Source organism: Lissotriton helveticus, chromosome 4_1 (genome assembly GCF_964261635.1).
Source record: "Lissotriton helveticus chromosome 4_1, aLisHel1.1, whole genome shotgun sequence".
In the NCBI taxonomy this organism is placed as follows: domain Eukaryota; kingdom Metazoa; phylum Chordata; class Amphibia; order Caudata; family Salamandridae; genus Lissotriton; species Lissotriton helveticus.
Genome location: NC_136063.1, coordinates 67,977,036 through 67,994,044, shown reverse-complemented (window position 1 = coordinate 67,994,044; position 17,009 = coordinate 67,977,036). Strand labels below are relative to the sequence as shown.

Genomic DNA, 17,009 nt, shown 5'->3' with positions numbered 1-17,009 from the left:
TCAGCACAACATTTCGTTCATTTCAGGTCATGACCTTCTGCGAAGCTGTGGCATGTCAGCTTCTCCTGGGTTAGGCGCTCACTGCAAGTAAATATGGAAAAACACATATAAGTTGCTGAAGTGCGTGAAGACTCTCCAATAAACTGAATAGCAAAACTCACTCAGGATTTCATGATCTCCAATGAATATGTGCAAAGCAAATTTACTGTGGCGATTATTTGCATATAAATTGACTATATAAAATATGAATGGATTGTACTGTTTTTTGGAATAATCGAGCCGAGCCCCATGATAGAGCTGGTCAGCAGCACTTTGGGGTCATTCAGACACCAGCAGTCATGCATGAAGGCTGCTGTGGCTGCAGCGGTACCATCTCCACCCATGCCCTGGCAGACAGACCGCCCACCCTAATTAGATGTAACAGTTGCAGCAGAATTCTTTTTTGCGGCTCACAAACAAGCCCTCAAATCAGGGATTTATTGCAAAAAAACAGACAAAACCAATGTCCCTGACATGCAGGGTGTTTCCTCAGCCCCTGGAGACCAGTTGTTTTTCCATACCCGGTTTCGCCCCCACGTCTCTCATGGCAGACACAGGCGGGGCAGATCTACTTTGGGTGCCCACCCTACATAGAGTGGGTTTAATGATGCATCAAAGGCAGAGGCCTGTGGCAGATGGCTTACTGCCAGTGTAGCTGCACCAGCAGCCAAGCAGAAGCTGCCCACCTCAATTAAGATGGGGGACAAAGGGTTTCCCAGAGCAGCACCCCACTAATTTACAACAGGACCCCCCTCGGTCAACAGTGGTATCCTTTGCCTTCCATATTACAATGGTGGGAGAGGAGGCTTTTTATGAACTGGCACCAGTGCCCGTCTTTACTGGGCATCGACAGGAGACGCGCCAGGCCCTGGAATTCCAATGAGCGTCAGGGCTGCCACTCCACAACTTCTAGATGACCCCCTTTGTCTTCCACTCATGTCACTACCACCAGAGTTAGATGGTGGGAGAGGAGGATATATATTAATATGTACTAGTGTTCTTCAACACACATCACTACTACCAGAGTTAGATGGGAGATGAGCCTAGTTATTAATTGGCACTAGTGCCCTTGACACATGTCACTACTACCAGAGCTAGATGTGGGAGACAAGGCTATTTATTGATTGGGACCAGTACCCTTCGACGCATGTCACTACTACCAGAGTTAGATGTGGGAGATGAGGCTATTGATTAATTGGCACTAGTGCCTTTTGTGATGGGCATCCTCGGGAGGTGTGAAAGGGTCCATCAGTGGCCACAGCTGTATCTGGAAGTGTATCTGAATCCCACACCCTGACTTCAGGAGTGAGTGGAAAACTATTTCAGAGCTCTCAGCAATTCATGAATGCTTTTTTATATAGTATACGTTATGCTAATCCATTCCTGCTGCTACCACACTGATCTCCATCCCTTACTCAGTGGTGCTCATTGGTCAGATCTCAGCAATCTTTGACATGCTGACCTTGAACGCTGAATATTTCAGGTCATTTTATACTTGCATTTATAGTTTCTCTGCCCCTGTTCCCCTATTTATTGAGTCTTGCTGTCTGATCTAAGTTCACAACCCTTCACTAGTTTACATCACATGTGACAGCCCAGGTAGGACTTCACAAAGTAAGGCCCCAGGAGTTGGAACTTTGTTTGGGTATTGGTGAACATGTGTGTGGTTCAGCCTTCCAATGCACTAGGGTCAAACCTTTATAAATCCCTGATTGATTGATTGATTGACCCTTCCATCCATTCCATGTACAGCTTGTGTAAATATCTTCAACTGACCCTTAAGGCAAGGAAGGCACCTTTTTGACCCCTGTGGTTAATGGGTGGACAACAGGGTCAACGTCTGCTCTTTGTACACACTTTATTCTTGGTAGAACATTGGGTATCTCTTCAGTGCAGGCTCAGCATCCAGAGGGTACAGGCTAACCCCATGCACAGTAAAGCAGAGCACCTGCCATGGTGCCACACAGACCTTCTGCCACTTCTTCTCAGATAAGAACCAACACCTCCCTGCTGTGCCTAGCCTCAGCGATGAAGAGCTGAAGGGTCACTTTACCGCAGATGAACTTACCGAAGGTGTAAGTGGCCTGGAATCCCTTCATGTTCAATGAGCCATCACTGTGGAACTGGAGCAGAAGGGAGCTCCCGGTGGAGGTCACTGTGGGGATTAACTTGGAACCGCAGTATTTGCCAATGAGCCGGGAAGTGGTCTTGGCACCATCGAAAATAGACAAGGAATCAGCGTCGCACGTAGGATTAGGTTCAAGGGCAATAGATGTGAATGTCAATGAAACCTGCAGGGTGTAAATAAGAAGTATGTGTTAGTTCTTAAAAAGTACCTCTTATCATGTAAGCAGGAGTCAGTGTGCCATAAGGATGAAAGTTACGTGACAGTCATTTCTTACTACTACTACGAGTAATAAAGTTAGACTTTTGTCTCAGTTTAACTTAAGTTTTGGTCTTAAGGCTAACTGAGACCAAAACTTAAGTCAAACTGCGACAAAAGTCTTACTGTACTACTTGTAAATGCCCTTTGTGAATACTAAAAGGCGCAAAGCTAGACTTTTGTCTCAGTTTACTTTTGGGAATCGGGCCCCTTGTGTTTTGTGGTATATCGGAATCCCCAGTTAGCGAAAGGTGCTTGATGCTGTTTGCAGTTGTGTGTCACCAAATCTAAATGTGGTCTCTGTATAGGTATTAGCAAAGAAGTAAGCACAAGATTTATGTGTATTAATAAACTGCCCTGACAAGTGGCCAAACAAGGACAGCAATTAGGCTATCTCTAAATTGCCCTCCCAGATATTTTTGAAATACAGAAGCATGTCATCGGCATATAGAGATACGGAATACACCACTCGATCGAAAGGGACCCCACTGTGGTCCGCCACCTGCAGGATGCGCTATGCGATTGGCTCGACCGCCAATATGAAGCAGAGAAGGGACTTATGGCAGCCCTGTTGAGATCAGCTAGCCACATGGTAGGGATCAGAGACAGAGGGACCAGTTCTGACTCTGGCCATAGATGATGAATATAGTAGTTTCACCCACCGGATATGAGCAGGGGTATCCCCTAGTGAATCAAAGCAGCAAGCATGGGACTCACATTCAAGGGTATCAAAATCTTGTTGGTTATCAAAGGAAAGGCATCCGGCATATGGGTGGTCTCAGGCTACATCCATTATTCCAAACAGGACCCTTATGTTCAAGGAGGTGTTGCATCAGGGAATTCAACCACATTGATCCATGTGGATCAAATGCAGGAGTAATGGGAGCAGTAGACTGGCCAGAATTGTACTGAGAATTTTATTTTCTGTATTCAGTACCAATGCCGGGGTTTAACAGGGATGTTCTGAGAGCTTCGCTAATGGGGGCGAGGAGCATGTAATATACATCTAGTGATGTATAATATAATTTCTCCAGTTGTGGCACCAATTTTGCAGCATAGGCGTAATAGAATTCCACTGAAATTCCATCAGATTCTTGTGTTTATTGTGGGCCAAATCTGATGGTGCCACGAATCTCCTTTGCCATGATAGGAGCAGCACTTTCCATTTTGGGTACCCTAGGCAGAGCTGCTCGGGGTTGAAACTCAGATAGTTCTATAGGGTCGGGAGGCTGCAGAGCCATGTTTAAAGTGGTGCAATAGTCTAAAAATGCTGTTGATCCCCACTTGTGTGACCACTGGTTCCTGCGTGAGTGTGTTGATTGATAAGATAGGCTTAAGAGACGGTTCCGCACAAACTAACTGAGCCAGGAGGGTGCCCGCCCTGAGTGTAGGCTCTCTGGCCAATCAAGGCAGCATGCACTACTCCCTTAAATGCTTCACATTCCACCAATGGTGAGGAAGCCGTATCAGCATTGTCGGAGAAATATGTATTAATGGTTGTGGCAAAAGTTTCTCTAAATCTGACATCTTCTAAGAGACGTGGCTGCAGGCACCAGCTTGGTCTGGGAGCAGGAATTCGTCTCCGTGTGGGTTGTGATCTGACATCCTCTTACCAAGATATGTAGCATGTGTAATGCAGGACCGAGGAATCTGTCAGAGTGAGAATGAAGGGCATGTGGTTAAGAGTAAAAGGATTACTCTTGCAATGTTACGGTTACGCCATACATCTGACACACCGCACTCATCCAGCCAGTGACGCAACTCCTTAGCCTGGCACACCAAACCCGTACCAGTGGGTGCAAATGATCCAATACTATGTCCAATACTGCATTGAAGTCTCCCCCCAGCACCTAGGGGTATTAAGACCAATACGGTTGACAGGTGAGCAATCTAGTTTTCATAATCTTGTTTTCTGGTTTTGCAAAAACCCGTGCTTACGATGGGTGTGCAGTCATAATATCGAGTCTTTTATTTCGACTGGACAGAATATCGAGTAAAAAATATAGAATGGACATAATATCGACTAGACATAATATAGACAACAAAAATATCGACTAAATTTTTTTTACATCGAATAGAATGGACATAATATCGAATCAAAAATATAGAATGGACATAATATCGACTAGACATAATATAGACAACAAAAATATCGTATTTAAGGTAAGTTAATAATATTTTTAATTTTTTGTGTAATATTATTCTGTAGCGGGTTGTGGGTTTATAGGGGAATAGGGTGGGAAGTAATATAATTATAATTAATTAAATATGTTAATTTATGTATTGATATTTCTTTAGAATTAATTGTTAAATAATTATTAATTGGTAATTAATTAAAATATAATTGGTAATTAATTATAATTGATTAATTGATAAATATGTTAATTTTATTAAATTATTTTCTGTAGCGGGTGGTGGATTTATAGGGGAATAGGGTGGGAAGTAATTTAATTATAATTAATTAAATATGTTAATTTATGTATTGATATTTCTTTAGAATTAATTGTTAAATAATTATTAATTGGTAATTAATTAAAATATAATTGGTAATTAATTATAATTGATTAATTGATAAATATATTAATGTTATTAAATTATTTTCTGTAGCGGGTGGTGGGTTTATAGGGGAATAGGGTGGGAAGTAATTTAAATTCAATTAATTAAATATGTAAATTAATAATAATTGTTAATTAATTATTATTTGGTAAATAATTACAATATAATTGGTAATTATAAATATTTAAAGAATAAATAAATAATAATTAGTAAATTAATTTCTGTAGTGGGTTGTGAGTTTATAGGGGGATAGGGTGGGGAGTAATTTAATAATAACTAATTAAATATGTTAATTAATTACATTTGTTAATTAATTAATAATTGACCATTAAATAAAATTTACTTCGTAAATAAAAGTAATTGGTTTTGGAAATTAAATTTAAGTTTTGGGTTTTTGGGTAAAGGGGTATTTTTAGGGTTCAGGGTCAGTTTTGGGTTTTTGGGTAAAGGGGTATTTTTAGGGTTCAGGGTCAGTTTTTAGTTTTTGGGTAAAGGGGTATTTTTAGGGTTCAGGGTCAGTTTTTAGTTTTTGGGTAAAGGGGTATTTTTAGGGTTCAGGGTCAGTTTTTAGTTAAATAATTATTAATTGGTAATTAATTAAAATATAATTGGTAATTAATTATAATTGATTAATTGATAAATATGTTAATTTTATTAAATTATTTTCTGTAGCGGGTGGTGGATTTATAGGGGAATAGGGTGGGAAGTAATTTAATTATAATTAATTAAATATGTTAATTTATGTATTGATATTTCTTTAGAATTAATTGTTAAATAATTATTAATTGGTAATTAATTAAAATATAATTGGTAATTAATTATAATTGATTAATTGATAAATATATTAATGTTATTAAATTATTTTCTGTAGCGGGTGGTGGGTTTATAGGGGAATAGGGTGGGAAGTAATTTAAATTCAATTAATTAAATATGTAAATTAATAATAATTGTTAATTAATTATTATTTGGTAAATAATTACAATATAATTGGTAATTATAAATATTTAAAGAATAAATAAATAATAATTAGTAAATTAATTTCTGTAGTGGGTTGTGAGTTTATAGGGGGATAGGGTGGGGAGTAATTTAATAATAACTAATTAAATATGTTAATTAATTACATTTGTTAATTAATTAATAATTGACCATTAAATAAAATTTACTTCGTAAATAAAAGTAATTGGTTTTGGAAATTAAATTTAAGTTTTGGGTTTTTGGGTAAAGGGGTATTTTTAGGGTTCAGGGTCAGTTTTGGGTTTTTGGGTAAAGGGGTATTTTTAGGGTTCAGGGTCAGTTTTTAGTTTTTGGGTAAAGGGGTATTTTTAGGGTTCAGGGTCAGTTTTTAGTTTTTGGGTAAAGGGGTATTTTTAGGGTTCAGGGTCAGTTTTTAGTTTTTGGGTAAAGGGGTATTTTTAGGGTTCAGGGTCAGTTTTCAGTTTTTGGGTAAAGGGGTATTTTTAGGGTTCAGGGTCAGTTTTCAGTTTTTGGGTAAAGGGGTATTTTTAGGGTTCAGGGTCAGTTTTTAGTTTTTGGGTAAAGGGGTATTTTTAGGGTTCAGGGTCAGTTTTTAGTTTTTGGGTAAAGGGGTATTTTTAGGGTTCAGGGTCAGTTTTTAGTTTTTGGGTAAAGGGGTATTTTTAGGGTTCAGGGTCAGTTTTTGGGTAAAGGGGTATTTTTAGGGTTCAGGGTCAGTTTTTAGTTTTTGGGTAAAGGGGTATTTTTAGGGTTCAGGGTCAGTTTTTAGTTTTTGGATAAAGGGGTATTTTTAGGGTTCAGGGTCAGTTTTTAGTTTTTGAGTAAAGGGGCATTTTTAGGGTTCAGGGTCAGTTTTGGGTTTTTGGGGTACAGGGGTACAGAGTAAAAATAAAGTAAATTAAATTTAAATTAAATTAATTTAATGAAATGAAATTAAATTAAATTATATTATATTATGTTTATTTAATAATATGTTTTAATATATATATATATATATGTATTATTTTTGGTGATATAATCTTTTAATTTATATTAATTATGTATTAATATTACATTTATTTAATAATTATTTCTAAGTTTATATTAAATATATTTATATATATTAATTTTAACTTACTTTTAAGACATTTAAAAAAATCGATATTTTGACAGTCTATATTTTTGTAAGTCGATATTTTGGAGTCGATATTTTAGTACTTACCTGTTTGAAGATAGGCAGTCGATATTTTGTCCCTCGATATTTTAACCTCGATATTTTGGTATCTCGATATTTTTGACGTCGATATTATGTCAGTGATCCCTTACGATGTACTTGTATGTTTTTTCATCCCACCCTTTACCTAATCTCCCCATAGCTGCACCATTTTCAAGTCTACTTGTCAGGTGCATTTTTTTTAATGTTTGTCCATTTACCTAATCTCCCCACTTTATAATACCACTAGTAACAGCACAATATATTTCCTTCTCGTACCTAAACAAGTCATAACACTTTAACAGACTTTCTGTAACTTATATTGTACAACGGCTCATCAAACTACAACTTAGAAGAAAAAAAGCTTATTATTAATCACATAGGCGAAACCTAATGCATTCACTAATGCTTGTTTAAAGCTTTTCTGAAAAGTCATGATGTCATACCGCCCTCTCTGGCGGAAACTCTAGAAGGTTCTTCATGCTTCCAGGGTCTGCTTGCCTTCTGATTTTTTCTCAGTACTAGAATGACATTGGGTAGCTCCTGCACTTACCTTGGATCCAGCTGGAGCCATGATGTAGAAGCCGCAGTCCATGTTGGAACTGTAAACGTTGGGGAAGTTAGGGGATGAGACAGTGCCGTCAGAGCTGGTGAATGTGCCACCACATTTTACTGTCAAACAGAAGAAAAAATCATCTTAGTGCTCTGCGCATAGAGTACTGATGATGAGTGTACAAAGTCCACATGCACAAAACACATCTCAGCTTCAGCCCTTCCACAACTGTGTGCCACACCAGAGCCAGGAGTAGGGTCCTGCCTGATGCCACCGGCACGCTGTTTGTGCCTCAGCTCACACTTTCGAGCAGCTGTGCGCTGTATAAATTAAATATAACATAACATAACATGACCCCAAAAATAGTGGTACATGGCAAGAAACTGGAGACATGGAATGGGGTTCCAGTCAGAAAGTACAAATTCACTGTCAGGATGGTAAATAACAGATCTCATGTCACGGCCAATAGAGGACCCCCACTTTCAGAGATTCTTGTCAGTACTCTCCCATGGCACTAATCATATGTGTTCCCATATATTTTGTGCACACTGTGATCTTTGACAACCCCCGATCAGTGGTGGCCAAGACTCCACAGGCAGAGAAATCAGAAACAAAACACTGCTAATCTATGTACCATCTCCAGCTCCTTTCCTCAGACTCAAGGGGATTTTGTCAGTGTACTGGACCCACGACATCTTGTGATTCACAGTGAGACCTCTATTGACTCTAAGAAACAAGCACTTCCTGCAGTGAGCCTTATGCCAACACACCCAGATATCCTGGGAGCACAGCTCACTGGCTCCCAACAAGAGGTATTTGCGTCCTCCCTTCCCCATTGCTGTAGAAGGTCTTTGCTTCCTTCCTCCCCTGTCTCTCAGTGGGCTGGCACCAAGGACTGCACCATTACTGTAGAAGGCCCTTGCTTCCTCCCTCCCTCCCCTGTCTGAGAGCAGCCTGACACCAAGGACCGTACCATTGCTGTAGGAGGCCTTGAACCCACTGGCAGTGATGGAACCATCTGTCACAAACTCCAGCAGCATCCTATTTCCAGAAGACATGAATGGCATGAGCTGCCCGGTCCCACACGCTTTGCTGAGTAAGACTGGGGCTGCCTTAGTGTTGCCATCGTAAATTGTGAGGTAGTCGGAGGCGCAGTTTGAGGAGGATTGGAGATCAAAGGCATCAAACTGCAGAAGAATCTGAGAAGAAAGAGCAGTAAATCAGACATACAAACTCCAGGGTGTCTAGAACTTTATATCCACCATTTGTTTAAAAAGGACAGATTTTCAGTTTTTCAAAGTTATCCGCAGACTAGACTCAGCTGTTGCTTTTGCATTGACTTGTACTGTTTCCAGCCTCCTTCACCACCATCCCTAAACTTCATATGTGTGTTCAAAGAGACATGACACCCTTATGCTGTCCCTGCACCTCCTGTCTTCTTTCATGGTGCCTCTACTTGGAACCAAACCTGTTCTGAAGCTTTGGTACCTCTTGTGAAGAAGTTACACAATGGGTTCTTGTATCCTGTGCTAAGCTGGGGTAAACCTTAATGCACATGGTGCAGTTGGCTCCTCATTGGGCTGATAAGGATGGCCCTCCACCTCTCTGGGGCACTGCCTCTGGATTACCAATAACCTGTGCCCTACCTTTGAGTGTGAGTGATGCCCACCAGCAGACCATATATTCTCAAGATAAATGTTATATTAAGTAGCGGAAGTCTATACTTACCTATACATATTGACCTAAACTATACTCTGATATTTTGGCTAAGATGTTTTTGTAGTACTGTATTCAAAACTCAAAATTCTTGTACCATACACTCAGGGGGTAACACCTATCGCTGTGCACCTCGGTATTCTGTCATGCTACACTGTCCATTAATAGGTTAATCCTTGTGTGCCCATATCCTTTGAGGTACTCCACTTGCATTCCCTCTCAACATTGCTTATTGCCCCCATGAGGCATTTCTTTGAAGTTGAAATTGAACATGGTTAAAGTCTGACTTATTTGCCCCTGGTAGACCCACTCTTTAAGCTTTATTCTGTCTACTCTGCGGTGTCAGCCCTACTGTAGATTTCAATAATATCTTCTGATTGGTTCTCAGAAGCTATGCAGCTATGGTGCTGACGTCATTGGAGAGATCATTCCAAGGACAGATCCTTCTCCTCCTCTCCGATGAACCACTCTAACCAGAGAGACCTAACACAGCAGCTACCTCGGCCACCAATCAGGCAGCCCCTAACCCAGAGCGCTACTCTAAGTCCCACCCCTAGGTGGCTCAGGACTCTGGCAGGAGGAAAGCGCGACGAGCCCCATCAGCTTGTCTGTGAAGGACGTACCTTATCGGAAGGCACTCGGATCAGGTAGACACAGTTGACATTGTTTGGGTACGAGGAAGGGTTATTGGAAGACGCCAGGGTGCCGGTCGGGTTAGATAAAATAGTGCTGCAAACACCTGAAACCAAATATAAAAAGGAAAATTCTTTAAATATTAATGTCTTGAAACTGCACAATGACACTAACAGGTAGAGTTTCCTCCCTTCAACGGCTCCTACTGAGAATGTCTCAGTTAGATTCACTAGTATTTAAGCTGGCATCTTTATATCTCCACCAGGTGGAAGCCCCTTGACCTAAACAATGATCTCTGTGGCTGGTGCAGGTCTCAGCAATGATATGGAAGCACAGACAAGAATATAAGAAGGTACCAAGAACTACACTGGGCTCACTGAACTTCAACACAAATTGCCCTGGTTCAGATAAAATGGCAATAAAGGTGGAATAGAGTTTTTGGGAGATGAAAATGAAACTCTGCAAAAGCAAAATATTTTGGACCACAAACAGAATATTTATGTCACTCCACTATCTCTTTACTGGCCTAAAGTGACTTCAGTGTTCAGGTGAAAGAAACCTACATGGTGTATAGCTATAAGGCCACATAACTCCTAATGCAAAGAATACATGGAACCCAATGGCAGGGATGATTTTCAAAGCTAGGAACCCAAAGGTCAAGCTCCATAAAGGTAACCAATAGGGGCATAGCAGAACTCTAACATTCAACCCATCTGAAACTCCAACATAGGAGGAATATGTTTCCATAAAGTAGTAGATTGTGCTTGGAACTCATCAGGTGATGCACACTGGGACCCAGTCAGAGGATAAACTATGGAATTCTACCAAGAATGGGATCCGACCAGTGAATAAATGCAAGGATCCCATCGGTGAATGGATGCTGGGGAGACATATTTAAAACGAAATGTCGGAGAGCGTAACTGCTCCATCTTCGCCAGCGCAGCACTCTGACATTTACAAAATGCAGGAATGCACTGTATTAACACCAATATGACGCTCCCGTGTTTCCCCCTGTGCTGGCGCTAAAATTAGCTGCCTAGCACCAACACAGGCACCTTTGCACCATAGTTCAAAGAGGCCTGGGGCCTGTGTTGCAGGGAATGATTGTTTATGTGCAGGAAGGAGTTCCTTCCTGCACATAAACAATCCATTATGGTGATTTGTTACTCCTATGTGTGCTGCTGAATGCATCATAAATAGAAGTAGCAAATCATCATCATTCAATGATTGTTTATGTCGAGAAAGGTGTCCCTTCCTGCACATAAACAATCCTTTATGGTGATTGTTACTTCTATGTGTGCTGCTGAATGCATCATACATAGAAGTAGCAAATCGTCTGCTGCAGAAAGCAAAAACATGGAGAAATAAAAGCATTGCTCCTTGTTTCTCCATTGTAACACCTGCTGTTGCATGATGTTAGTTTTGCCGCTGCCTCAGATTTACACCTCCTTGTGAATCTGGGCAGCATCAAAAAGCAGTGGGTGTTGTGGTGGAACGCCCACAGCAACACCCATAGCACGCTCCTTTCACACTAAATGATGTGTGTGAGGGGGGCTTTTTTACAAGGCGGGGTTAAGCCACAAAAAGGGGCTTAAGACGCTTTGTAAATATGGAGAAGGGCATATCGCCACCAGAACGTCGCTAAGAGTGGCGTTCTGGTGATGTTATCCCCATGTAAATATGCTCCTGGGATCGCTACATGATACGAATTTCAAGCTCTCATGAAAGGAAGAATGTTGATATTCCAACAAGGGGGTGAATGCAAGGAATTAATCTGTAGATGGATGCTCGGGTCCTATCAAAGGTCAATGATGGTGTCTCATCGGTGGATGTAATGAGATCCTATTAGGAAATATGTCCTGGTATTTTATGAGGAGATCAGTAAGGATCCTGTGAGTAGACCAAAGCTGATATTGTAGCCAGAAATACATAGTGGGATCCTATTTAGATATGAAGGCTGGGATCCAATTAATAGCAACTTCCAGAATCCACTGGATTTATGCAGAGAGATGAATGTTGGAATCTCAAGGGAGCACATGTTGGGATGCCATCATGAACTGAATACTGACATCGCACTAGGATAAATGCTGGAATCCGGTCAGGGTATAAATGGTGGAATCAAGTCAAGTGATAAATGGTGGAATCCAATTAGGGGATAATTGCTGGGATCCAGTCACGGGATAAATACTGGAATCTAATAAGTGGATAAATGCTGGAATCCAGTCAGTGGATAAATGCTGGAATCCACTTAGGGGGATAAATGCTGGAATCCAATCAGTGGATAAATGCTGGAATCCAGTCAGGGGATAAATGCTGGAATCCAATCAGCGGATAAATGCTGGAATCCAGTCAGGATAAATGTTGGAATCTAATCAGGGGATAAATTCTGGTATCGAATGAGGGGATACATTATGGAATCCAGTTATGGGATAAATGTTGGAATCGAATCAGGGGATAAATTCTGGTATCGAATCAGTGGATAAATGCTGGAATATAAGACGGGATAAATGCTGGAATCCATTCAGGGGATACATGCAAGAACTCACTGAGGCAATGCAATTCGGGATTCCAGGGGCCAATAATTGCCAGGCCAATAAGTTATAAATGCTGGGATCCTATTAGGGGACAAACACTGGGATCCCATTAGGAGATAAATGTTGGCATCATGTCATATGATGAATGCTGGGAACCACTCTGGGAAAAGATGCTGGGATCATACTGGGAGCAAGTGCTGAGATCCTATCAGAGGATAAATGCTGAAATCGCAACAGGATGAGACAAAGGCTGGAATTCAGCCAGGGGATAAATACTAGGATCTCATCAGGAGACCAATGCTGAGATTTCATCCTAACAGCAGGAAGAACAAAGAGCTGGTTTTAGTTCTCAGCAAGGCAATAAGACAGTTCTAGATGCCTGCCTTAGCTGATGACGGTGAAACATGTTTATCTTGGCTGATATTGTTAGATCTATTTACATGATCAGTGGGGAATAGTAGCTACTGCGTCGGATACAGCTCTAAAATGGTTCTGATAATTAATATCTAATAAAAAGAGGACAGACGAGTTCTTCAAGTCATCAGAGGGGAAGGTTGAATGTGGAGTACCCCAGTGTTCACCCTTTCCCCTCTCTCTTGTTTTTCAATCTGCTATTTTCTACCATTAGCTCCAGAGACCTCAAATAATGCTTATTTGCTGATGACATACAGATCTCCATGCACGTGTTGGTCCCGTAGGACATCGGGATGAATAAACGTGGGCCGAGTCAAATAGAGAAAATCTGAGATGCTCTGCATAAGCTCAAGACACAGACTTCTGAATAACCTCGCTTAGCCCCCGGAGTTATTTGAGACCCCAACCACCTTGACTAAGAAACTAGAAAGCTGAGGGTCATCTGGAATACCGAATTGAACTTTGAGGCTCACATCAGCTCTGTAGAGCGTTCAAGCTTATTCAGCATAAGACAACTGAAACAGACATTGCCCTACATTAAAAACAAAAATCACAAAATCCTATCTGGTTCACTGACTGATTCAAACCCCGATTATGCCAATTCCTTTCTGAGTTGGCTTCCTAAAATAAAACTGCTGAGATGCAACATGTACAAGAGATGGTGGCACAACTTGTTTTAAAACTATGGATTTATCGTCGCATATCAGCAGGCTCGATTTCAGTGGTACCCTTCCAAAAGCCCTATCAAAACGTCATTATCATATCAACAGGCTAGACTTCTGTGGTCCCCATCCAAGACCCCTATCCAAAGGTCATTTTCTTATCATCAGTCTAGACCTCAGTGGTACCCCTCGAAGAGCCCTATCCAAAAGTCATTATCTTATCAGCAGGCTAGACTTCGGTGGTATCCAACCAAAAGCCCGATCCAAAAGGTCATTATTATATAAAACAGGCTAGATTTCAGTGGTACCCATCCAAAACCCCTACCCAAAGGTCATTATCATATCAGCAGGCTAGACGTCAGTGGAACCCATCCAAAAGCCCTATCAAAAAGGTCATTATCAAATCAACAGGCTAGACTTTAGTGGTACCCATCCAAAAGCTCTATCCAAAAGTGCATCAAGGGAACAGCATCAGCTTGTTTGTGGGAGAAAATCATTAGAAACGTTCCCTCCTGTAACCCAAGGTCCTGTGGCTTATCTCTTCTCAATGCTGGAAGTACTAACATTCAGGGAAAGGGAAACTGCATATTCTCACTCATCGGCCCAAAGATTTCGAATGTACTGCCTGCACCTGGATATTAAGAATAGAAATACTCCGCTTACCATTAGGAAAGCCTCACAACATTCCACTTGTGTTCTCTTTTTGCAGCACTTACATGTATATGGCATTTTATACTAGTTAGTTAGGGGCACTTTAACCTAAACACAATAATTAAGTTCAGAGGGTGCACTCCACAAATTAACTAACAACATTAAAATGTCCCATGAAGGATGATATTGGTGGAAGTTGAGCTGGAATCATTACAAAAGATAATATTACTGCCTACGAGGAAAAGATGCTGTGACTTATATGACATTTCAGTATCTATCTGCAGGCATGCACTCCTTACCACACTGGTACAGGGTGTTGATTTTGGAAACATCCAGGTTGCTAAGCCCATATCTCTGTCCGATGACTGTGTTAGGATTTGGCTTGGGGACGATGGTCGGCTGTCCAGCTCTGGTAGTGAAAGCATACCTGGGGAAAGGAAGACCTCACAGGTAAAGCCCACAGTGTATGCACCATTATAACGCATTATTCACCCATAGAACTATACAGCGAGTCCTGGTGAGTCTACAGCGGGAACAGGTGAGGGTCAAATATTTGGTGTTGCTTAAAATGATTCATATCTAAACTCAATCTCAATGTTGTTCTAGAACTAGCCTCCAGCAGATCCTGCCCAGCTCAGTCTAAAATTTCTCAGTTTCTTTTTTTCGTGAGCCTCAAATCCATGTAGGCAACACACTCTCCCAGTACCGCCCTCACTCACACTTAGCATCTCAGATCCTAAAAAGACTGATTTGAAAAATGTCTCCAGTGTAGCCTCATGACATTTCCTCTTGTGACAGAGGCTGGCTTTAGTACTGAGATACCATCCTCATGAGATTAATCAACAATGGATCTTCCACTCTAAACCAAGTTGTTCACCAATTCAGACAACGTTCACCTTCCCATCCTCACATGTGGACTTTCAACTCTATGGGAACAAGTTCACTGACACAGTCATGACACAACTTCACTTTCTTACCTTCATCATCTATGGCAGTTCCACACTATGGTGCCCATATACACCAACTCAGCCATCATTCCGTACCCGCTTCACATACAGAGCACCGATCATAGCCAATGATGTTCACCGACACAGCCATCATTCCGTACCACGCTTCACATATAGAGCGTTAATCCTAATCAAGGCTGTTCACCAACACAGCCAAGATGGCACTACTCTTCCTCATCTAGTTAACAAAAGGAGGAGTATCGCCTTTGGTGAGTGAGGGGTTTCTAACAAAAGGAAACGTTTCTCCTTTTCTCAAACACATATCCCATTAAGAATCCATGATTCTCAAAGGCGATACTCCTCCTTTTGTTAACTAGATACCTTACCCAGGAGAATAGGAGTATTCTCCGTTCACACTCTGTGAACCCAATCCCTCACTCTCCTTTTTGTTACTACACTACTCTTCCTCATCCATGGATATTCTACTCTGTGCGAACATGTTCACTGAAACAGCCATGACACAACTTCACTCTCTTACCTTCATCATCTATGGCAGTTCCACACTGTGGCGACCATATACACCAACCTAGCCATCATCCTGTACCCCACTTCACATACAGAGCGTCAATCCTAACTAATAATGTTCACCGACACAGCCATCATCTTGTACCATGCTTCTCATACAGAGCATCAATCATAGCCAATGATATTCACCGACACAGACATCATTCTCTACTCAGCTTCACATACAGAGCGTCAATCCTAACTAATCATGTTCACCGACACAGCCATCATCCTGTACCATGCTTCACATACAGAGCATCGATCATAGCCAATGATGTTCACCGACACAGCCATCATTCTGTACCCCGCTTCACATACAGAGCATCTATCCTTACTAATCATGTTCACCAACACAGCCATCATTCTGTACCCCGCTTCACATACAGAGCATCTATCCTTACTAATCATGTTCACCAACACAGCCATCATTCCGTACCCGCTTCACATACAGAGCATCGATCCTAACCAATCATGTTCACTGACACAGCTATGAATCAACTTCACTTTCTTACCCTCATCATCACCATCATCATTTACGGCAGTTCCCTAATCAAAGGTGAAATAAACACCACCCTCTACTTTCCATTCCCAGCAATCTCAGCGCTAATTAAAAAGATCACATCAGAATGTGATCAGAATCACTCGGTGTGAATTAGGGTTCGATGCACGGAGGATTATAGGAGTGGCGGAGGACATTACCAATGCCATCCCGACAGTACTCCATCACCAACTATAGCCATGACCTCAGCCCAGCAGCCATCTCTACATAATTAAAGAAACCATCATTACTGCAGTTACTAAAGGTTTTCACCCAGGTTCTGGGGGTCCGTATTGTTTTCTTCCTGTCCCTCAATGTTGGGCTTTTCCAGATGATGATGGACAGGAGGAAAAACTAACATTACACCATCCACCCTAAATAAGGCAGGCAGTGTAATGCCATTCCTCAGATTGCTGCTACTCCATTGGGCTACCAGAGGAAGTATTTAATCAACAGAGCCAATAGGAGGTCTGTCAACAAGATACTTACGGTCTTCCCATATTGAAATAAAGCGGGTAGCCCTAGGGTTTGACGGAGAGGGTAATCCGTCACGTTTGCAAAGGAGTACCCTGTCTGCCAAAATCTAAATCAGGGTCACTGTCTAGATATAAAAGCCTTTCATCAGAGTTGTAAAGAGAAAATCTCTTCTTAG

At 41.2% G+C, this 17,009-nt stretch overlaps 1 protein-coding gene across 1 annotated transcript in view; it reads right to left on the bottom strand.

Annotated features, from left to right (window-relative positions):
* Positions 1 to 2,024: 2,024 nt before the first annotated feature.
* The window catches only part of LOC144827870 (embryonic protein UVS.2-like), a 64,599-nt gene continuing 49,614 nt past the window's right edge, over positions 2,025 to 17,009 (bottom strand). The window contains exons 8-12 of the mRNA XM_078686035.1: positions 14,608 to 14,735; positions 10,038 to 10,153; positions 8,672 to 8,897; positions 7,699 to 7,817; positions 2,025 to 2,330 (exon numbers count right to left, since the gene is read on the bottom strand). Of these exons, the coding sequence (XP_078542161.1) occupies positions 2,025 to 2,330; positions 7,699 to 7,817; positions 8,672 to 8,897; positions 10,038 to 10,153; positions 14,608 to 14,735 (895 nt within the window). The remainder of the gene's footprint in view (positions 2,331 to 7,698; positions 7,818 to 8,671; positions 8,898 to 10,037; positions 10,154 to 14,607; positions 14,736 to 17,009) is intronic.